The sequence below is a fragment of the Leptonychotes weddellii genome, chromosome 9, assembly GCF_054177405.1.
Source record: "Leptonychotes weddellii isolate Sample4059 chromosome 9, ASM5417740v2, whole genome shotgun sequence".
In the NCBI taxonomy this organism is placed as follows: domain Eukaryota; kingdom Metazoa; phylum Chordata; class Mammalia; order Carnivora; family Phocidae; genus Leptonychotes; species Leptonychotes weddellii.
The window spans coordinates 32,566,051-32,589,971 of record NC_138377.1 but is presented as its reverse complement, the minus strand read 5'-3'; the positions used below and the strand labels follow the sequence as shown (position 1 = coordinate 32,589,971).

General features: G+C 42.4%; 1 protein-coding gene across 8 annotated transcripts in view; it reads right to left on the bottom strand.

The window, feature by feature from the left end:
- Window positions 1-23,921, bottom strand: part of ESR2 (estrogen receptor 2) — a 76,521-nt gene that overhangs the window by 7,002 nt on the left and 45,598 nt on the right. For 5 of the 8 annotated variants that reach the window (XR_014148427.1, XR_014148428.1, XR_014148426.1 and 2 more), the window contains exons 7-9: window positions 22,210-22,343; window positions 4,638-4,818; window positions 2,459-2,678 (exon numbers count right to left, since the gene is read on the bottom strand). Coding sequence is in view for 3 of the 8 variants with exons in the window: in XM_081830401.1 (XP_081686527.1) it covers window positions 2,492-2,678; window positions 4,638-4,818; window positions 22,210-22,343 (502 nt within the window). In the remaining 5 variants the exon portion in view is untranslated. Of the gene's footprint in view, window positions 1-1,865; window positions 2,019-2,301; window positions 2,679-4,637; window positions 4,819-22,209; window positions 22,344-23,921 lie in introns of those variants that run through there. The other 3 variants (XM_081830399.1, XR_014148425.1, XR_014148424.1) reach the window with 3 other exon arrangements.

The window sequence follows — 23,921 nt, the reverse complement described above, 5'->3', positions numbered from 1 at the left end:
AAAAAAAAAACAGCAGACTGACTACACATTAGTGTCAGCTTTAGAGGACACGTTTGGAACAGATGGGCCCAGAGATTCAAAACACTCCCATCTGCGAGGGGGAAAGGGCCCTAGAATATTCAAAACAAAAGGAAGAACACCTTGTAGCTACAGAGCAACCATGTTATCTCAACTGCCCACTTGGCCCAGACCCCAGTTCTAAGAGACAGCCTTGCCCCAAGGAGGTGCCCCGGGGCTGGACTAACCTCTATCCCGCCCCCTGGCCCCCAGCATACCCCTATGGCAGTCTGAGCCAAGAAGAAATGTATTACAGCCCCCTCGTGGGGTAAGTCCAAATGCAGGGAAGCAAGCAGCCTCAAGAAGCATACAGGAATAACTAGGAAATGAGCACTGGGCCCTGGAAGAGTTCACAAGCTCACAATCCAGGCAAGCACGAGATTTGGCGCAGAAAGCTGCTTCGACACCTGAGACCACTCTGGTTTCTACCTTGGACATCAAAATCTAACCTAGAATACTGCCAGTCACTACATTCTACTGTAGCAATGGCTTAGACTTCATTCTGGTTTTGTTTTTTACTCCGGTAGTCTCCTTTCTAAGTACAGTGAAGAGAATTTCATCAGCAAATAATTGGTCAAGACTGCCTCCTTTGCCTCCCACTTCCTGTTCTCCAGCCTTGTATCTTCTGTTTGGGGCGGGGGGACGGGCTCTAGACTGGCCAGAAAGAAAGGAAATTGACCTTCTGGATGTTCCCTGGTTCCTGTAAAATACAACTCCTGTGTTCTGCACCGAATCTCACCTAGGCCGCCACACTGAGCCACTAGGAATGATTTCTGACCACCTCAGAATACAGACAACGTGTGCTCTCCAGGTCTGTGTCTGAGTGTTTCTGAAATGGCTCCGCTCAACCTTCAGTAAAACTGCACCAATATCAAAATTAAGAATTATTCAAGGACTCCCTAGCAGAAACCATCGAATTTAATCTTCCTGATGACTTAGTAAATACCGAATGTGCTAGCCAAAGTAAACCCATTTTCTAAAAGAGAATGAGTTTAATCTATCACAAGGTAATTTTTTAAATCATCATCACAAAAATCAAACATGATTGTTTAACTGCTCACTGCCAAGGTATAGATGTAACTCATTTATGCATTCACTATATTCCTGAAGATTTCAATTTTTTAAAAGTGAGTTAAAATTGTAATTCCAGAGGTGCTTTATCATCTTGTCCTATTTATGTTCCACTTGGAATAGGGACAAATATTCTTCTACGAAGTTTCTATTTCACCCAGCTCGCCATATAAATGTTCTGATAAGAAAATAGTTTAAAAGAGCCCGAGGGTGTAAAAGAATTCTTTCTTGCTATAAATATCTCTAAATCTTTTTTTTTTTTTTTTTTTTTTTTTTAAGTAGGGTTCACAAACCAGGTCTTGCTCAGGTGATATGCTCACCAAGTCTACACAGTCTGGCCCTGAACCTGACACACAGGTGTGTCAGTAGCCCTTCATCTTTCCATGGAACAGCATGCCTTGCACATACAGCCCGACGTATCCCTGTCCGTGGATGGCTGATGTGGCGGGTGGTTCCCTGGCTGCCCCAGGGAAGCAACGTGGCTGTGACCCAAACCCACAGGAGAAACCCGTTCCTGCAAACGCTGGGCCTTTCTCCAGCACACACTGGGCTGGGCTCTGTGGGACAAGAGAGTTTTAAGGAAGGGGCAGAGAGATTTAAATCCCCACAATCCTCCATAAAAGTGATCACAAACATAAATGCACCCCCAAATAATCAGCAGGCTCTATGAATGCAAATCAAGAGGAATGAACCTCTATGGAGATGGCAGCAAGGTCTGGGGGAAGGGCATGGCTCACCTCCCAGCCTGACCCCTGGCTCCCCAGATCACAATCCCTCTGGCCTTCAACAGTAAGAGCGATACATGACCTCAGTCCTCACAGGCCTGTGAGGTAGGTGTGTGGAACTAGTTCGTTCGTTGTCATGGTTTTCCATCCTACCATCAAGTGGCCCTGAAGAGAGCAAATGGAGGTCTATCTGAGGGCAGGTTACGTTGCACAATAAAGGTTAGTCCACTTCCTATAAGGGCCCCATCCTCTTCCCTCTCTACTCTACAAACCTTCCACAGCGGATTTCCACCATTCATTCCCAAACCTTTAACATGTTTTCCAGAGGGGTGGAAGGGAGATGGAAAGAAAGAAAGGGACCACACTGAGATCCTATGAGGCCGAGTAAGAGGTAAAGTCCACATTCGAACATGCCCCCTGGTAACAAGGAACACTGCAGCTTTCTCACCCTGACTCTTGGCAAGTGGGGAGGTCGGGCGAAGGACGGTACTCGACTGGGCCTGCCATAACCAAATGAGGGACCACACACGAGCAAGACGGTGAAGCCTGCCCACTCCCGGATGGAGCTCACGGTTTGCACTGGAGTTCACACTTCAGCCTCTGACCTCCTCTGTGGCCTCTTCGCCTTGGACTGGGCATCACTGAGACAGGGGCTTCTGGGAGCCCTCCCTGTGCTTACTCTCCTCTGCTGGGCTGCACTCGGCCCCGGTGAGCGAGGACTTGTACCCGCGAAGCGTGTGTGCATTCAGCATCTCCAGCAGCAGGTCGTAGACTGGGACCACGTTCTTGCATTTCATGTTAAGCAGGTGTTCCATGCCCTTGTTACTATGGGGACAAAAAGATGCCGAGAGTCCTTCCTGGGAGGCAGCCATGGGAACCCTAAAATCTTCTCCAACTCTCCCCAATAAAGCCAGTCTACCGTCCACCCCCTGGCCTTGCCCCAGACATTTCTTCTAGGGTTCTTGCGTCTGGCTCCTTCGGTCATCTACACTTAAGGGCAAGCAAGCACCTTAGTGTCCCATCACCCACCCACAGTGGCCCGACAGCACCTGGCAGAGTGCAGTTAATTCTCATTGTGCACAGTAGTTGTGTTCTACAAAGTCGCTGCCAACACTGAATTAGCAAATACGTTGCTTCTGGGGGAAAAGCAGGGTTAGGTTCCCGAGAGGCTCTGGTCACATTTTCATCATCCAGTTAATACATAACCTTCGTGTACCTGTGTTTTTGTTTAAAGACACCTTATTTAACATAAATTGTTGCTTCATTAACATTTAACTCACAGCCGATGTTAGCGCAGCTCACGCATGAACAAAGCTAACCCGACACGCATATTTTCTCCATAAGGCACATCACAGCCTGCTTGCTCTTAGGAACACTGACAGCACTTTATTCAGCACTATGCTTGGGGGCCATTTATAGACAGCGAACTCGCCAACAAAAAGCACAAAAATGCAAAACATGGCACTAACTAGACCACACAAAGGGCATTTCTTTATAGTATGAGAGCCGAAACAAGAACACAAGTGTCCCCTCGCTTGACCTCAGTTGGGAATGTAAGTGTGGCAACTCAAATTTTTTGCCACCCTGAGCCTGTCCTTGAAGGACCACAGAAAAGCCACTAAGTATGGATCCAGGGGGTACAAATAAGTTTTTATAAGTAGTCAGATTTGTGGGGCACCTGGTGACTCAGTCGGTTAAGTGTCTGCCTTCGGCTCAGGTCATGATCTCAGGTTCCTGGGATCAAGCCCCACATCAGGCTCCCTGCTCAGCGGGGAGTCTGCTTCTCCCTCTCCCTCTGCCACTCCCCCTGCTTGTGCTCTCTCTCTGCCAAGTAAATAAATAAAAATCTTAAAAAAAAAAAAAAAAGGTAGTCAAATTTGGAAATACAGACTCTGTGACTAATGAGAGTGGACTGAATCTGTTCTGCAAATGGTTGTGTGTCAATAATCATTCAGGAGGAAACAAGGCAGAGGCTATTTTCGTTTCCTCCTCCTTGTTATAATTCCTGAGGTGAATACTGTCCCCCACAGCCTCCAGACTTTCCTCCTCCTTGGGTAGCAATTACTTTCCATCCTCACTCCCCTCTGCCAACCCCAGGGCAGGGCCACCCTCATCCTGGGAGCCATCAAGCACCGAGCATCTCTATCCCAGCACAGAGCTGTCGTGCTACACCCAGCCCCCTTCATCAGCGCACACGACTGACGGTCCCTGAATACACTACTCACAGCCCTACCTGCCAAAACCTGTGGGCCTCCCCGGTTCTCTCAGGTCTCATTCCTAACGTCCTGATGCTATCGCAAGAAAGGACCCACTCCTGGGGCAGGCTTTGTGTACGTCCCCAGATCACTAGCCTCAGGAGTTGATCTAGAGAAGCTGAGTTTAGCCTCCTCAAGAAAATGACCTCAGAGTGGTTGGCGGGGCAAGGAGGGGTGGCCATTCACATGAGGGGAGAAACGGCCCCTTTTAGAATTCCATAAACAAGCCCAAACCCCAGCAACTAAAAAACAGATGAGGAATGCCATAAAAATCCTATACGATGGCACATGACATCCATTCAGTGCCCACTATGCTGATCTTTGGCCACAGGTGCATGCACTGATGAAGAACCCCCCCCCACCCCGTTCCCTTTCAGGGTTTATTCTCCTTTAGAGGTAAAAATTCTACCTTATCACTCTCAAACTTGCAAACACTTTCCCCAAAGCACTTCGGCCTTCGCAGGGCACGTGCACCCCGCACGCCCCCCCCCACACATCCAGCGGAGCGGCCCCCCCCCCGGGATTGTACCTGGCGTGTCTGACATGAGAAAGGAGCATCAGGAGGTTAGCCAGGCGCACGGGCCGCTGCTGGGAGGGAATCCCGCTCTCGGCAATCACCCAGACCAGAGCGTCGGTCACTGCGTTCAGCAAGTGGGTCAGCTTCCGGCTGCTCTCAGCCTCCGGGGTTGCCGCAGCTAAAGGGTACATACCTGGACAAAGAACAACAGCCACGGGTCACCGCTCGGAGGGAAGGAAATGGAAGTCAGGTGCCCAGCCGGTAAGCATGGCTCCGTTCTCCAGGAGGGGGGCCAAATGGATCTGGGTTGTTCTGACATCTGCATGTGTGGTGAAATCCCCGGCCCGTGATGTCCTTCCCTCAAGGGCCAGCCCCGTCGCCAAGCCTGGCTGAACGCGGGCCTGCGAACTGGTCTCTCAGAACACCGCCCGGCCCACAGCTGAGGCCTGTCCTAGCAGTAAAACTATCCAGTGGCCTGAGGCCATTACCTGCTGCTTCTCAGCTGCGGCAACAAACACCCATACAGAGATGGTCAGAAAGTGCGATCAATTCTACCCTCAGCCGCCAGGAGGGCCCCTCATCTAAGGGGATTTTAACAAGCATAAACTAAGGACCACTGCCATGCAGCCTGCCCGGGCCCCCCCCTCGTGTGTGCCACGTGCAGACAGCCTGACTGGACCTGCGGCCAGGCCCGGGCCATCACACCTCTGGTGGCACCTTGCTGGGGCAGTAAGACCACCTCTAGCTCTCTGCCCCCAGACCAGTTTCCTAGCTCTTCCAGCCCAGCTCCTCATTGAGCAAAGCTTGCAGGCACATGTCTCCCGAAGTTCCCAAAACCGCTGTAGGAGGGAGACTGCTTCCCTTATCCTGCCCGGCCCTGCTCTGTGTTTAATTCCCCGGACTCTAGGATCAGAGATACTGTAGCCTCCCAATATTTGTAAATGAACAGCTCCAGTAGATCTTCTTGCCCCCACCCCCCACCACCAATCCAAATTCCTTCAATGCTGGAAGCAGGGAAATAATCAGCTTCTCTACTAGGCTTTCCATTTCAAAGTAAGTATAAAGGGCAACTCTGTGAAATCCTCAGGGGGGCTGCCGGCTGTGGGCTATAATGATCACGAGGACCGACACACCGTCATCCACATCCACTGCCCATCTGGGCAACTTTTGTTCTCTATTTTTATTGGCATTTGCAGTTCAGTTAAGTCAGTTCAGTACAGTTCAGATGAGGCAAGGGACATCCTGAAGCACAATTATGCAAGTGTCGTGTTTCACCACATCCCTGGGGGCATGTCCCTCCGCAATGTCTGATGACGCAGACTTAAAAATAGTCAGCTTTTTTTTTTTTTTTTAAGATTCTATTTATTTATTTGAGAGAGAGAGAATGAGAGACAGAGAGCATGAGAAGGAAGAGGGCAGAGGGAGAAGCAGACTCCCTGCCGAGCAGGGAGCCCGATGTGGGACTCGATCCCGGGACTCCAGGACCATGACCTGAGCCGAAGGCAGTCGCTTAACCAACTGAGCCACCCAGGCGCCCAAAAATAGTCAGCTTCTTACAAGAGCCCACAACTGCTTCTCTAACCCACCTGCTCACCTCGTTCTCCACAGTGACTCTTCCTGGCCACCACCCAACATCCTCAAAACTCCCACCGAACCCCACAGCAGGTAACCTGTTCTCCCACTGCAGGGGAAATAACACCACTGTTGGCCCCGTGTACCACCCCCCCACCTGCCGTGGCCAAAATGCAGACCTGCTCACGTGGCTCCCTTCCCAGCTCTTGGGCCCGAGTCCAAACCATCTGGTGCAGCTCTCAAGGGTACCAGGCCTCCCTCTGCTCTTTTCATCCTCATTTCCCACCACACCTCACCTTGAACCTTACTTTCAACTCCAGAGCACATGACGCATACAACACGCTGAGCTTTCTACTTAAGAACTCTCTCTCCCCCTCCTCCTCCTCCTTTCCACCCTCCCTTCTCTTATCTACATCCACTCCTCCTTTAGATCCCAGCCTGGTTGTGAACTTCCTTCTAGAAGCTTCCCTGACCTCCCTACCATCCTACCTTAAGTCTATTTTGGGTTCTCTGGAGCTCTAATGGTGCCCAGTGCACCCTCAAGCGGAGGGCACCATGTTGTCTCACATCCTGGATTCCCTTGTACACACCCCATGGCCACCCTCCCACTCCTCAGAGACACTCGACAGAAGCACTTTGAGAGTACAGACCCTGTCCATTATATCCTCATTACCTAGTCCAATGACTAGCATGGAGTAAATACCCACAAATGCAAGAATTAGGCTAAATTTACATAGGTTCAGATTTTTGCATTGTTTTAGCCAATCACACCATCATAATGGAAATGATGAATATGCATGTTTCAGTCTGTTCTGCTACATGATGTGTGCTCCATGGATTTCTACTGTCATATGTTTTTGGATTCCAAAAGGAGTTAAAACTGTGTACTGGTACTTGTGTCGGTCCAAAGTGATAAAGTGAAAATATAAAAATAAATCCTCAGCTAGTATACAAATGTGCATAGCAACATTACTCAGGATAGCCTAAAAGTGGAAACAAACCAAGTGTCCATTAACGAAGAAATGGATAGAAAAATACGGTATACAGCAGAATATTACTCAGCCATAAAAAAGAACAAAATACTGATTCATACTACAACATGGATGAACCTTGAAAACCTGACGCTAAGTGAAAGAAGCCAGTTACAAAGAACCACATTTTGTATGATTCCATTTACTGGACCTGTCCAGAATAGGCAAATCTATACAGACAGGAAGGAGATTAGTGGCTGCCCAAGAGTAAGGGGGAGACAGAAATTAGGTAATGATGGCTAATGAGTACAAGTTTTCTTCTGGGGTGACGAAAATGTTCTAAAATTGGTTGTGATAATGGGTGCATAAGTCTATGAATACACTAAAATCCACTGAATTGTATATTTTAAATGGGTAAATGGTATACTACGTGAATTCCTCTTCATAAAGGAGTAGTCATTGCCAAGGGCAAGCCCTGGGTCTTCTACAGGCTGTGGGGGCAGCCAGCTCTATGCAGGACCATCACTGTCAATCACTAACAGGGAGTTTGGGGACAGGAGTCACTGAAGTTTTGGAAGGGCTGCATCAATTTTAGATATGGGAAATGCTTTTATATGCAAAAAGATTAACCTATATAAAACCATCCCGGGAAGGAACTGGGCTGAAAAATACCCATTTTGCTGCCTCTTTGGTCAGCAGTGCCATGCCTGTACTTTGGGCATTCACACACCCTCGGGCTCACCAAACACGTATTTACAGAGTAATTGCTAAGTATCAGGCTCTGGCAGAAGCAGGAGACAGGACACAAAGCCCCTGCCTCTAGGATGCTCACTGCCCAGACACAGGAAACAAAAAATCAATCTCCTCTACCCGCCAAAAGTAAAAACATTAGTGAGGATTCATTCCAGAACAAAAATTAAATTACTTTTCATGAAACTAAAGAAATACAACATAAAAGGCAAGATCTTGGCACCATGCCCCCACACATACCAAAGAAAGTAAAATAAAAACAAAGACATAATCTCCTCTCCTCTTTATCACCTGGGAACAGCTGTGTGTCCCTGTCACTAACCCACCTGATGACATTCTGAGCAGCACATGGTGGGGGTGGGGGAAAAGCCCCCAAGATCTGCCACATCCTATGTTCAAAGGATGAAGATATACTGAAGGGAAATAAATCAGAAAATCTAAAGTGTTTAATAAAAACCCCAGAATACTAACCAAAGGAGAAATGCCTGGCTTTTAGGAGGCATATGTTGTGTTTGTTTATTTGCTTTAAGGAAAGGAACCTCTAGCTGTGAGCCATCCCTTTATCACCATCTCCTACCCCAGCACCATAAGAACAGGCTGGTGTCTGGGAAGCACCCATGATATGAAACCAGCAGGCCCATGTTCACAATGCTCTGCCCCCATGTTCTCGATCAACAGAAAAGCCCCTGTCTTGCCTCTTCAGCATCCTTCTCTGTGTCCTTTTGTGCCTCTGCCTTCCACCCACCCTCTTCACAGGAACTCTCCCAAAAACTCAGAGTGAACCAGGGCTTGAATTGACATGTCGATCATCTTAATGTCAAAGAGGATTGCCTGGTTCTAAACCTCCATTTCTTTCATGGAACAGAAAGTTTGATCCTTTTTAAGCCTTAAAATTGTTTAAACAGACCTATTCCTAATTTTAAATATTTTTAAAGACTATCTACAGATTGATCCCACTCCATATCCTAGATTCAGTACCCTTTAATTCTATCCAACCCAAGACTTACTCAGTTTTTTCAGATTTCTGGGTGACAAGATGGCTGGTCCCACTACTCTTAATTTGGATATGTTGTTGTATCAACTACAACACTTGTACAATACCTCTGAGTTCTGAAACACTTTAGCAAGCACTGTAACAGGTTGTCAAACGCAATGTTTTCTGTGATCTCTGAGTTTTAGGAGCCTCATCAAAGGCTGAGTATAATAACGTAATTCCAAGAACCCCCCACATCCTATACATGCGTGGTGGAAGAGGATATGCTGAGAGAGAAATTTAACCGGGGATGTCCTTTCCCTATCTCTCCCCACAGCAAGGACGGTGCTTTTCTGCTACTCAAGTCTAGCAAGGGGACCAGACCCGATTGACTGTTCCAGTATATATCCCTATTCGAGACCAAAAGCATGTTACCTAGTTCACTTTGACATTTTTATCATTTAGAAGTCACCAGCACACACCTGAAGCTAAATAAATATTTACTGAATTGAAATTGGATAATAGGGGCACCTGGGTGGCTCAGTCGTTAAGCGTCTGCCTTCGGCTCAGGTCATGATCCCAGGTTCCTGGGATCGAGCCCCGCATCGGGGCTCCTGCTTGGCGGGAAGCCTGCTTCTCCCTCTCCCACTCCCCCTGCTTGTGTTCCCTCTCTCGCTGTGTCTCTCTGTCAAATAAATAAATAAAATCTTTAAAAAAAAAAAAGAAAAAAGAAATTGGATAATAAAGTTAATATTCGTTCCATATCGTACACACTATTAGAAGAGATAAATAACCCAGAAGTATGCAGCTATTTAAAATGTAACTACCGGGGCACCTGCCTTCGGCTCAGGTCATGATCCCGGAGTCTTGGGATCTAGCCCCACATTGGGCTCCTTGCTCAGTGGGGAGTCTGCTTCTCCCTCTGCCCCTCCCCCTGCTCATGCACTCTCTCTCCCTCTCTCAAATAAATAAAATCTTTTTTAAATAAAAAAAAGTAACTACCTACACCTGAAACTAATATTACTATTTTATGTCAACTGTACCTCAATAAAAAAATATCCCATTAAAAATGGGTGATTTCAACAGATATTTCCCCAAAGAAGATATACAGATCACAAACAAGAATATGAAAAAAATGCACATCATTAGTCATTACGAAAATACCAATAAACCACAATAATATACCATCACACACCTGTTAGCTTGACTGAGGATCCTGCATCCTGGGAAGCTCCTCAGTCCCAGGCAAATCTAAATGATTGGTCACTTTAAATTACATTTATATAAAATTTTATAAAATGCAAACTAATCTATAGTGACAAATTCTACTGGAGATTGCACAGGATTGGATAGGGGGAGGAAGTGAAGAAGGTGGAAATTATGAAGAGGCACAAGGAAACTTTTGAGTGTGACAGATGCGTTCACTATCTTGATTGTGGTGATGCTTTCAGGGGCATATATATATATATATATATATATGTCCAAAGGCACAAAATTGTATGCTTTAAACAGGTACAATTTACTGTATATTAATTATGCCTCCTAGTTCTGTAAAAAACACTATCTTGGCTGTAAAAAAAAATTGTTTATGTATATACATAAATATATATATTTATATTTATTAATACCTATATAAAAGTTTATACATACATACATACATACACATACATATACATATAACTACTAACAAACCCTGAGCTGGCCACCTAGCATGCTGATACCATGCAGACCTAACTGATGCCATAATTCCAACTTGAGCTCATCGCTTACGCAGGAAAACAGGAGGCCAACCTACTGAGGAGACTGTCTCCAGACAGCCCAATGCTTACCTAGCACAGCAAGAGAAGCTACCAGCTGAAGTAGCAGCTCTCAGAGACTCTGCTCTCTCAATACGGGACAGAGAACATCCACAGCCTTTTGACTTTAAGAAACCTCCTCCATATTTCTTCTCGTGACCCTCAGCCCCAAGGCCTCCACCCTGTGCTGGATATGGTCCCTGCTGGACAGTATGTCCTTTCCACTCAGGCTGCAATCTTTGCTCTCTTCATCCTTCTTTTTCTGTTTTGTTTTCATTATATTGTTTGCAGATTTGTTGAGGCATAACGGACATACAATAACCTACACATATTTAATGTGTACGATTTGATTAGCTTTGATATGTATTTGTGTATACACACACACACACGCACGCACACTTATACCAGTAAAACCATAAGTGCAATCAAGATAATGAACACATTCATCACCCCTGAAAGTTCCCTCATGTCCCTTAGTAATCTATGCCTCCGTCTCTCCCAACAGCCATCCCATCCCCTGGCAACTACAGATCTGTTGCTACTATAGTTCCCTATTTCCAAAATTTTATACAAATGAGGTCTTATAGTATGTATGCTTTTTTGTCTTCTTTTATTCAGCACCATTAAGATTCATAATGTTGCATGTATCTATCGGTAGTTCAGTGCTTTTTATTGCTGAGCAGTATCTGCTCTGTGGGTATATCACAGTTTGCTTATCCTCTCACCTGTTGCTGGTCATTTGGTTTGTTACCATTTTGGGGCTATTACAAATAGAGTTGCTATGAACATCTGTGTACAGGTTTTTGTATGAACATATGCCTTCATCTCTCTTCAGTAAATACCAAGAAGTGGAACGAATGAGTCACCTGGCAGGTTTACACTTAACATTTAAGAAAATGCTAATTAGTTTTTAAAGTACCGCCCAAAAAAGGAATACCAATTTATATCTCCCCCAACCCAGTAGTGTATGAGAGTTCCCATTACTCCACATTCTCCCAAACCCTTGATATGATCAGTCTTTCTAATTTTAGCTAATCTATTGGGTATGGTTTCTCATTGTGGTTTCTCACTGTGTTCTACTTTGGATTTCTCTGATGAATAATTTTAGCAGCATTTCATGTAATTATTTGCCATCACTATATCTTCTTTGATGATATATCCATTTGAATAATCATTTGCCTATTTTAGTTTAAGCACCATTTAGTGAAAAGATCATTCTTTCCCCACTACCTTGACACTTCGTTAAAATTGCTTGTTGTATAGGTCTATTTCTGGACTCTATCCTGTTCCAGCGATCTATCTTTATGTCAATACATGTTGTTTTGATTATTATGGCTTTAGAATCAATCTTGAAGTCCAGTAGTAGAAGTCCTCCAACTTAGTTCTTTTTCAAAGTTGTTTTGGCTGTTCTAGGTTCATTATATTTCCCTATGAATTCAAGAATCTGTTTGTCAATTTCTTCCCAAAAAAGCCTGAGATTTTTACTGGGATCAAATTGAATCTAAAGATCATTTTGAGGGAGGACTGAGATCTTACCAATACTGAATCTTCTAGCTCATTAACATCTCTCTCCATTTATTTAGAATTTCTCTCAGAAATGTTTTGAATTTTCAGTCTCACACCTTTTGTCAAATTTATCCCTAGTTTTATCATTCTAATGCTATTATAAATAGTATTGATATTAATTTCAATTATCATTTGTTCATTGCTGCCATGTAGTAATACAATTGACTTTTATATATTGTCCTTTTATCCTACAACCTTACTAAACTCATTTTTTGTAGATGCCTTGGGATTATCTACATCAATTAGCATGTTTTCAAATAGAGTTTTACTTCCACCTTTCCAATCTGGATGCCTGTTAATCTCTTGTCTTGCCTATTGCATGGGGTAGAATTTCTAGTAAAATGTTGAAAAGAATTAGTGAGAATGAACATATACTTGCCTTGTTCCTGATTATGATTAAGTATAATATTAGCTGTAAGTTTTTCATAAATACCCTTTATCAGGTTGAGAGAGTTTCCCTGTATTCATAGTTTGTTTAGAGTTTTTAGCAGGAATGGGTATAAGATTTTGTCAAATGCTTTCTCAGCATCTGTTGATATGGTAAATTATTTTGATTGATTTTCAAATGTTAAAGAAACCTTATATTCCTGGGGAAATTCCACTTGTTCATAATATCTTTTTGGATTACATTTGCTAAAATTTTTTGAGAGATGCAAAAATTCTTACAAAATTATACAAAATTTAGCATCTATGTGCATGAGAGATACTGGTCTGTTGTCTTCTCCTTTCAATATATTGGTCTGGGTTTACTATCAGAGTAATGCTGGCTTCGTAGAATGAATTGGAAAGTATTTTCTGCTCTTCAATTTTCTGCAAAAGTATGTGTAAATTTCATGGAGGTTAAATAACATGTTACTAAGCAATGAACAAGTCAACCATGAAATCAAAGAAGAAATCAAAAATTACATGGGTACAAATGAAAATGAAAACACAATGATCTAAAATCTTTGGGATTCAGCAAAAGCAGTTCTAAAATGAAAGTTTATAGCAAAATAGGTGTACCTCAAGAAACAAGAAAAATCTCAAAGAAACAACCTAACCTTACACCTAAAGGAGCTAGAAAAAGAACAACAAAGAAAACGCCAAATTAGCAGAAGGAAGGAAATAATAAAGATTAGAGCAGAATTAAATGATACCGAAACTAAAAACAAAAGAAAACAATAGATCAAATCAATGAAACCAGCAGCTGGTTCTCTGAAAAAAAAATCAGTAAAACTGATAAAACTCTAGTCAGACTCATCAAAAAGGAGAGAGGACTCAAATAACCAAAATCACAAATGAAAGAGAAGAAATAACAACTGACATCACAGAAACACAATTATAAGAGAACATTATGAAAAGTTATATGCCAACAAATTAGACAACCTAGAAGAAATGAATAAATTCCTAGAAACATATAATCTACCAAAACTGAAGCAAGAAGAAATATAAAATTTGAACAGACTGATTACCAGCAATGAAATTAAATCAGTAATCCAAAAACTCCCAACAAACAAAAGTCCAGGACCAGAAAGCTTCACAGGCAAATTCTATCAAACATTTTTAAAAGATTTAATACCTATTCTTCTCAAACTATTCCAAGAAAATAGAAGAGGAAGGAGAACTTCCAAATTCATTCTATAAGCATTACCCTGATACCCAAACCAGATAAAGACTTTACAAAAAAAGAGAACTACGGGTGAATATCTCAGATGAACATAAATGTAAAAATCCCCAACAAAATGCAAAAATCCTCATCAAAATACTAGCAAACTGAATCCAACAATACATTAAAAAAAATCATTTGCCATGATCAAGGAGATTTATTCCTAGGATACGAAGTGGTTCAATATTCACAAAACAATCAACATGATGCACCACATCAATAAGAGAAAGGATAAAAACCGTATGATCGGGGTGCCTGGGTGGCTCAGTCGTTAAGCGTCTGCCTTCGACTCAGGTCATGATCCCAGAGTCCTGGGATCGAGCCCCGCATCGGGCTCCCTGCTCCGCGGGAGGCCTGCTTCTCCCTCTCCCATTCTCCCTGCTTGTGTTCCCTCTCTTGCTGTGTCTCTCTGTCAAATAAATAAATAAAATCTTTAAAAAAAAACAAAAAACCATATGATCATTTCAGTAGATGCAGAAAAAGCACTGGACAAAGTACAACATCATTCACAAAAAAACCCTCAACAAAGTAGGTTTAGAGGGAACATATCTCAACATAATAAGGGCCTTATATGAAAAACCCATAGCTAACATCATCCTTAATGGAGGAAATCTGAGAGATTTTCCCATAAGGTCAGAACATGACAAGGATGTCCATTCTCACCACTTTTATTCAACATAGTACTGGAAGTCCTAGCCACAGCAATCAGACAAGAAAAAGTAATAAAAGGCATCCAAATTGGTGAGGAAGGAATAAAACTTTCACTACTTGCAAATGACATGATGCTATATACAGAAAACCCTAAAGATGCTACCAAAAATCTACTAGAATTGATCAATGAATTCAGTAAAGTCACAGGATGCAAAATTAACGTACAGAAATCTGTTGTATTTCTATACACCAATAATGAAGCAGAAGGAGAAATTAAGAGAACAATCCCATTTATAATTGTACCACAAATAATAAAATATCTAGGAATAAATTTAGTCAGAGAGGTGAAAGACCTGGACTTTGAAAACTATAAAACACTGATGAAAGAAATTGAAGACAACACAAAGAAATTCCATGGAAAGACATTCCATGTTCATGGATTGGAAGAATTGTTAAAAAGTCTATACTACCCAGGGGTGCCTGGGTGGTTCAGTCAGGTGGGCAACCGACTCTTAATTTCGGCTTGGGTCATGATTTCAGGGTAGTAGGATCGAGCCCTGTGTCAGGCTCTGTACTCAGCAGGGAGTCTGCTTGAGATTCTCTCTCTCCCACTGCCCCTCCACCCGCATGCATGTTCTCTCCCTCTCTCTCTCAAATAAATAAATCTTTTTTAAAAAAGTCTATACTACCCAAAGCAATCTACAGATTTAATGCAATCCCTATCAACATATCAACAGCATTTTTCACAAAAGTAGAACAAACAATCCACAAAAGATCCCAAATAGTCAAAGCAATCTTGAAAAAGAAAAACAAAACTGGAAGTATCACAATTCTAGACTTTAAGTTATATTATGAAACTGTAGTAATCAAAACAGTATAGTACTGGCATAAAAACAGACACACAGATCAGTGGAACAGAATAGAAAACCCAGAAATAAACCCACAATTATACAGCCAATTAATCTTTGACAAAGGCGGAATAAGTATTCAATGGGAAGAAGTCTCTTCAACAAATAGTTCTGGGAGAACTGGACAATGACACACAAAAGAATGAAACTGGACCACTTCCTTATACCATACACAAAAATAAACTCAAAATGGGTTAAAGAACTAAATGTGAAACATGAAACCATAAAAATCCTAGAAGAGAGCACAGGCAGTAACTTCTCTGACATTGGCTATAGCAACATCTGTCTAAATATGTCTCCCGAGGCAATGGAAACAAAAGCAAAAAAAACTATTGGGACTACATCAAAATAAAAACCTTTTGCACAGCAAAGGAAACAATCAACAAAACTAAAAGGCAACCTACTGAGTGGGGAAGATATTTACAAATGACGTATCTGACAAAGGTTTAATACCCAAAATATATAAAGAACTTACACAACTCAACACACAAAAAAACAGATCATCTAATTTAAAAATAGGCAGAAGACATGAGCAGACATTTTTCCAAGGAAGATAGATACCTAGACACATGAAAAGATGCTCATCATCACTAATCATCAGGGAAATGCAAATCAAAACTATAATGAGGTATCACCTCACACCTGTCAGAATGGCTAAAATCAACAACATAAGAAACAGTAAGTGTTGGCGAGGATGTGGAGAAAAAGGAACCCTCTTGCACTGCTGGTGGCAATGCAAACTGGGCAACCACTGTAGACTACAGTATGGAGGTTCCTCAAAAGTTTAAAAATAGAACTACCCTACAGTCTGGTAATTACACTACTGAATATTTACCCAAAGAATACAAAAACACTAATTCAAAGGGATACAAGCACCTCTATGTTTATTGCAGCATTATTTACAATAACCAAATTATGGAAGCAGTCCACATATCCACTGAAAGATGAATGGATAAAGAAGGTGTGGTATACATATACAATGGAATATTACTCAGCCATAAAAAAGAATGAAAGCTTGCCATTTCAACCAACATAGATGGAGCTAGAAAGTATAATGCTAAGCGAAGTAAGTCAGAAAGACGAATACTATATGATTTCATTTACATGTGGAAGTTAACATAACAAATGAACGAAGGAAAAAGAGAAACCAAGAAACAGACTCTTAACTATAGACACCTGATGGCCACCAGAGGGGAGGTGGGTGAGGGAATGGGAGAAATAGGTGATGGGGAATTAAGGAGTGCACTTGTCCTGATGAGCACTGAGTAATGTATAGAAGTGTTGAATCACTATATTGTACACCTGAAACTAATATAACACTGTATGTAACTATACTGGAATTAAAATTTAAAAATAAAACTAATAAACTTAAGAAAAGTAAAAAAATGGTTATTTATTCCTTAAATGTTTGGTAGCATTCTCCCAGAAAAACCATCTGGGCCTGGAGTTTTCTTTGTGGGAAGATTTTTAACTGCAAATTCAATTTCTTTAATAAATATATGGCTATTCAGGATTTTTAAATTTCTTCCTGAGTGAGCTTCAGTAATTTAGTCTTTCAAGGAATTTTTCCATTTCACCTAAGTATTCAAATGTATTGGCATAGTTGTTCATGGTATGACCTCCTTATTCCTTTTAATATCTTCAGAATAGTAATGTAACCTGATATTAATAATGTGTGTCTTCCTTTATTCTGACTAGTTTACCTAGAGGCTTATCAGTTTTATTTTTCTCAAAAAAATCAGCTTTTGGTTTCCTTGATTTCTATTGTTCCCCATTTTTCTGTTCCATTGATTTCCACCCTAATCTTTATCATTTCTTTTCTTCTGCTTACTTGGGGTTTCATTTGCTCTTCTTTTCCTAGTTTTCTTAAGGTTGGAAGCTAAAGTCATTAATTTGAGACCTTACTTTTATTCTAATATGGGCCTCGAGGGCTATAAATTTCCTGCAAACTTTTGCTTTAGCTGCAACCCACAAGGATATTTTACTGTCCCTCTTCCACCTTATAAGACAGATATAAACCCCATGGAGACAGAATTTTCATATTTTGAATTTCAGTTTGTGCACGTTTCATATTTTCCAGGTCTCCCCTAAATCAGCTCATGCTTTCCTCTACCTCTTAGACTTAACGGAAAGTAGTTAGAGTAAGTATTGTTACTATTGTTTTAATGTTCTTATATACTAGTTCTATCATCTGTATCATTTGGGGGTCTTTTCTAATTTATTGGTTTTTCTCCTCATTATAGGTCAATGTTTTCTGCTTCTCCACATGCTTGCTAACTTTTGATTGGTTATAAGACATTGCAAGTTTTACCTGGTTGGGTACTGGATATTCTTGTATTCTTTTTTTTTTTTTTTTTAAAGATTTTATTATTTATTTGAGAGAGAGTGAGAGAGAGAGAGAGAGCACAAGAGGGGGGAGCGGGAGAGGGAGAAGCAGACTCCCTGCCGAGCAGGGAGCCCGATGCGGGACTCGATCCAGGGACTCCAGGATCATGACCTGAGCCGAAGGCAGTCGCTTAACCAACTGAGCCACCCAGGCGCCCTCTTGTATTCTTTTAAATATTCTTGAACTTTGTTCTGTGATGTAGTTAAGTTACTTGACAATGAGTTTGATCCTTCAGGCTTGCTTTTAAGTTACGTTTGGTAGGACCAGAGCAGCCTTTAGTCTAGGGCTAAGTTTACCTCACTACCAACACAATTACTTTCTGGGCACTACACCCAGTGTCCAGTATATTACAAGGTTTTTCCTCTGGCTGTGAGAACATGAACTATTCCTGGCCCTGTGTGAATGCTAGGGATTATTCTGCCTGCTCCTTTCTGATGGCTCTTTTGCCGTCCTTGGTTAAGTATCTTTATAAGCATGAGATTAGTGCTCAGCTGAAGACTTGAAGGGCATCTGCTACAGATCCGCAAAGCCTCTGCGTCCAGCTCTTCCGTCACCAGTAGTCTCCTCCCCTGCAAATCCCAGCTGCGTTGGCCTCCCCAAATTCACAACTCTGTCTTCCCAGTGCAGAGAGACCACCGGTGTCTATTTGGCTTACCTCTCCCTATGGAACCTGGAAGTTGGTTCTACGTAGTAAACTGGATGATCAAAGGGTTCATTTTGTGTCCCTTCTCTTGGGGCTGTCCTGTGTGGTTTGTTGTCCAATGTCCAATGTCTATTTTGTACATTCTCTAGTTTTTCTTTTTTTCTTTAAGGTGGGAAAGTAGATTCTGTCCCTATTTTTAATGTAATGCTATAAATAATCCAGAACAACAACAACAACAAATGCCCACATCTTCAAATGTCTAAAACCTAGCACAGAAAAGACCCCTCTCTCCTGACAGGGGAAATTTTCCAATAGAAACAGAATCCCATTTTCCTAAACCCATTTGACAACTGTTATGACTACCAAGTGAGAAAGGACCTTTGTTAAAAGAAGATTTCCTAAATGGAGATTTACTGTAAACAAATTCTACTCAATTTGCCACCACAAGTGGTAATTAGCTCACAGGCCTGACTCACCCTCTGTAATTCTCTTACTACGGGCAGTTCTGTCAGATGCTGCAGGAGGAACGCCGTAGCCTTAGTCTCTCCCATTTGCACAGATGATGCTTCTAGCTTTCACAACACAATATGATGTCTCGGAGGCTAAACTGACGGTAAGGAGCCTTGCCAAACAGAAGGCTTTATACTGCAAGTGTTGTAACAAGAAGCAAATGGCTTTCCAAGGAGCACTTAGCCGTGCAGAAAAGAGTTCCAAATTATTTCTGAAAGTAAGAGAAGCCCCATAACCCAGCACTTGATGATCCTCCAAGGCCAAGGTGGGAATGCACTTTTCAAGCAAATGCCCCCTGAAGAGAGGCAGAAATGGCAGCACACATGTGAAGTAAGGTCTGTAGGGGGGTTCAAAGAGACCAGGAAAAGTTGATTTTCTTCCATGATCACTCTCAAATGTCTCAGTGGGACATCACTTTAATCACTGAAGTAAGCTCGGCCCTTGTATTATGTTGTAAAAGGTGAATGGGAACAAATATCAAGAAGGTGCCAGAAGTCCCAGAGCATTTACAAATCTTCTTGGCTTTCCCTACAATTTTCATTTGCTCAACAATTGACCATTTCTATTCACAAATTGTTTTCCTGAGCTGGGGTCGAGAGTGCACGGGGTCTAAGGAAAATGTCCTGCCAGGCAGGTAGGGCCAGATTAAAACCCAACGGGGCAGTACCCAAAGGCTGTCTACAGGGTCTCTGTACCTCTCATGACCTTCAGATGCCTTCTTCGTTCCACCCTCACCCCTCCGTCAAGACTTACCCCAGACCCAGCCATCTATCTCCATGCTCTATACCAGGGCTACTCAAAGTGCGGTATGTACCAGTCCACAGAGATAAGTAGGGATTGAGGGTAGACACTGGGAAACTCTTACAGCAATTGACAGAGTAATTTTAAATCAATTTAATGTAATAACAAAAAACTAGCACTTGTATTTTGCACTTTTACTTCATTTTTTCTAGTAATTTATTTTTATTATATTTTATAAAAGTAACTGTCTATAATAATTTGGAAATTAAAAAAGAGAGACCTGATCCTTCACCACAAATAGCTTGAGAAGCACTGTTTCCCTTTCCCCTTCATCAAATCTAGTGCCAATGTCCAAGAGTACATGGGGGTGTTAGACACGCAGAAAAGTATAGGCTACAGAAGGAGAGGTCAACTGGTCCCAAAATGTGGCCACAGGATCTGCACTGAGTTTTAGCCTCAGGAACTGCTGCTCTGTCTGATTTAAAATAAAGTAGCATGATACGATCCCACAGATTCCTATTGTTTCTAACATGAAAGTTCTAAGGTTGGATAAAATCTACGTAGTAAAGCCCCATACGATGTCCAAATGAAGTTAGCTGTAAGTCATCAGTTGAGGATTAAAACTTGCATATACATATCATTTCAAAAGAAATCAACCAACAAGAGTAAATAGCTAAGCAAAGTAATTAACACTGGGGATAGCAGCTGGACCAAATACCAGGTAGACAGTAAACTGAACAGTGTGAACACTACATAGAAACTTAGAAATGTGTACAAAATAGCACCATTGTATTTATTGCAGCAATGTTTATAATGTCAAAAAAAAAAAACAACAACAACAACCCTGTGATTAAGTAAAGGTCCATCAATAAGGAAATGGTTGAACAATTTAGACAATGTCCTCACTCAAAAGACTGAGTTAGATCTCTCCTAGTTGACCTGGAGGTATTTCACAGCATTTTGAAAAGTAAAAAAGGAAGACACAGAGAAGTATTTGTATATTATGTATCCCAATTTTTAAATGGGGGAGGAGGAGAAAGCTTATCTTTGTGGATATTGAAGGTGAGGTATTATTTTATAAGATTATTAGATAGAAGAAGGTATGAAGTCTATCCTCCGGCAAGATTAGCTACTTGGTGTTGGGGTGGAAGGTTCAAGCAAGTAATGAGATCAAAGCAAGCCTCTTTCAAAGTCTTTATAATTTCTAACATAAGCTGCTAGACCGTTTATGTAAAATGACACATACAAGCCTGCGTGTGCCTGGGTATCTCTCTCTATGTGTGTGTGCATATATCTACCTACCTACCTACCTACCCGTGTCTATCTACCTGTCTACCTACCTGTATCTATCAAGAGCTGTCTGTCTGTCCATCTATCTACAGAGAGCTGCTAAAGATTGGTCACCAAAGTTATGGTGGTCATCTTGCCCAGGCACAGGGGAGAATCCTGGTGATTTTTTTCTCCCTTATATGTTTCTCTCTTGTTTGGATGTTTACAACAACCAGGTATTACTTATATATAAGAAAAGAGCAGCAACGCTACAACACTCACTTGTATCGTCGACACCTCCCTCATTTCCCACCTCCAAGCCCTGTGTTTCGTTCGGGTCCGGCCCTTCCTCCCTGGTCCTGCGCACCAAGTCAGTCCAGGCTCTCACTGTCCCGGGCCCCTGCCTCTGTCTCTCCCCTCTCCAGCCAATCCTCCACATGGGCGCCAGAGTGACCTTGATGGAACACCTATCTGTCCATGACACTCCCCCGCCTGCACCTCTTCTAGGCTGCTCGGTGCCCTGAGGGGTGGTTCTCGGCCCAGGTGTGCAGTGTAATCTCTGGCACGGCACGGCCCTCCTCGACCGTGCGCACCTCCCTCTGCTCTTCTCCCGCACCGTCTGCATAATGTATGCCCATCCCTGAAGACGCGCTCCAACACCGTTTCCTTCTGCAACCACTCCAGCGTCTCTGCTGCTTTCCCACAGTCCTCTGTACATACTCTATTAGACCACTGATCATTCTTTTCAATGATTTGTTTTCTCCCTCTTCCTCCCTACACTATGAACTACTGGAAGGCAGGACTATATCTTCAATGTCTTTACCAGATGAATAAATGAAATCAATGAATGAATGAGTCTGAAAAAGCAAAGCAGTAAATATAAATGCACGTCAACCATGCCTGTATAAACGATGAACAAAGGCTGCAAAGTAAGTATTTTAAAGTTCATTTTTTTTCTTTTCCAGCAAAGTGGCTTGAGCCGCTTTTTAAATTACTACCAGAAATTCAGTCAGTGAATAATTTATTTTCAAGTTACCAAAAGTTAACTGCACTTTAAATCCCTATAAAATGAAACAGAAGTCAGAAAGAAAGCCATTTCCCCTTCTTAAGTAAAATAAGTTCAGTGCTGTTCTTCATTCTATGCCAGTTCTAGAAACAGCAACTCTCCCCCATAAAACACAGCCCAGCTGTGTGGCTACTTACTGGAGTTGAGGAGGACCATGGCCTTGACACAGAGATACTCTTTGTGTTGGAGTTTTAACTCACGGAACCTTGAAGTTGTTGCCAAGAGCATGTCGAAGATTTCCAGAATTCCTTCTACGCATTTCCCCTCATCCCTACAAAAGTTCATTTGGAAATTTAAGAAACATGCAGCACTAGGCAACCATCAAAAGTAATAAGGAGCATTTTCTTGTTAATCTCAAATTTCATCTTGTACATCCTTTAACAAAATGGTAATGAAAGCACCTCCAGTGACACGAAATTATTAGGATTATCTTCATATAAAGAGGACAGGGAACTTTCCCTAAATTCCAAAAGCAAACATTTGAATAAATACTATTTAGGCAAAAATGTGCATTGGAAATACACTTCCCTTCTACCTGTTCACCAAATGTTTTCTTTAACGGAATACCATTTCTGTTGATTATTTTCGATCTAAACCACTTCAGCCAACCAGCCAGAGTTATGACACATATTGCTAAAATGAGACATTCCATGTTCCCATCAGAAGACTCTGAAGTGCTAATGAGGAAGACTGAATGTTTACCGAAGCAAATGCCCTAAGAAGAAACAACCTTCACATCTACGGCTTAACTCACTCCCCGGTGGTCATTTAGAAACTGGTGAGGCAACTAAGAGACATTTAACATAACTTGAAAAAAAGCTAGTCTGGGGGCGCCTGGGTGGCTCAGTCATTAAGATTCTGCCTTCGGCTCGGGTCATGATCCCAGGGTCCTGGGATCAAGCCCCGCATCCGGCTCCCTGCTCGGCGGGAAGCCTGCTTCTCCCTCTCCCGCTCCCCCTGCTTGTATTCCCTCTCTCTCGCTGTGTCTCTCTCTGTCAGATAAATAAATAAAATCTTTAAAAAAAGAAAAAAAGCTAGTCTGATACACCAAGAAATCACAATTAGAGGAGACGGATTAGAACGAGGAAAGGAAGGTAGAAAGGGAGACATGAACATTTTTGACTTGCCAAAGATTATTTTTAAGCAAAAGTTTTAGACAAACTTTGAACCATATAATCAAAATTCTTTTGAACACTCACAGAAATGAATTTTTATGCATACTTTTGAAGGAAATTACTTGAACTGTATTTAGAAAATACCAGCTTCAATTCACTCCAGCCAGACACACATTATTCTGCCTCACTGCTCCCCCAAAAAACTTCTATTGTCATCAGTCGTAGTCCTTGGAAGCCCTTGACAAGCAGTTAGATGATTTTGCCTTGAAACTCATTTGCGTCTCAACACCTGCAGTGCAGGATGAAGGAGAGCCTGGCAGCAGTGGGCGTCTGCCAGTTTCATCTTTAGTCTCCCCCGCAGCCCCTGAAGGGGACCTGAGATCTTTAGAGAACTGGCTGCTCCACTCCTTCCTTCCCCCAACCCCAAGCCAGGACATTTCTAGTGATGGTGGCGGCTGGGGAAAGGGTCTCTGTGGAACCCAGCGGACACCAGTGGGAACCACGATGCTGGTGCAGCCTTTCCCACCGGGTTCTCTGTGAGGGCAGCAGCTTGCCAGGACCCTGCGTCCCATAGCATTCAACGCCCCCCGCCCCCTCCCAGACTCACCTACACAAAGCTACCAGCAAGAAAATTGTGAGTTCCAAACAAAACTGGTAACTTCTGCAACCACCTGAGGCTTTCTGAAAATGCACAGGTTAAGTGATAAAACACCAATGCCCCCTGGAAATCACTC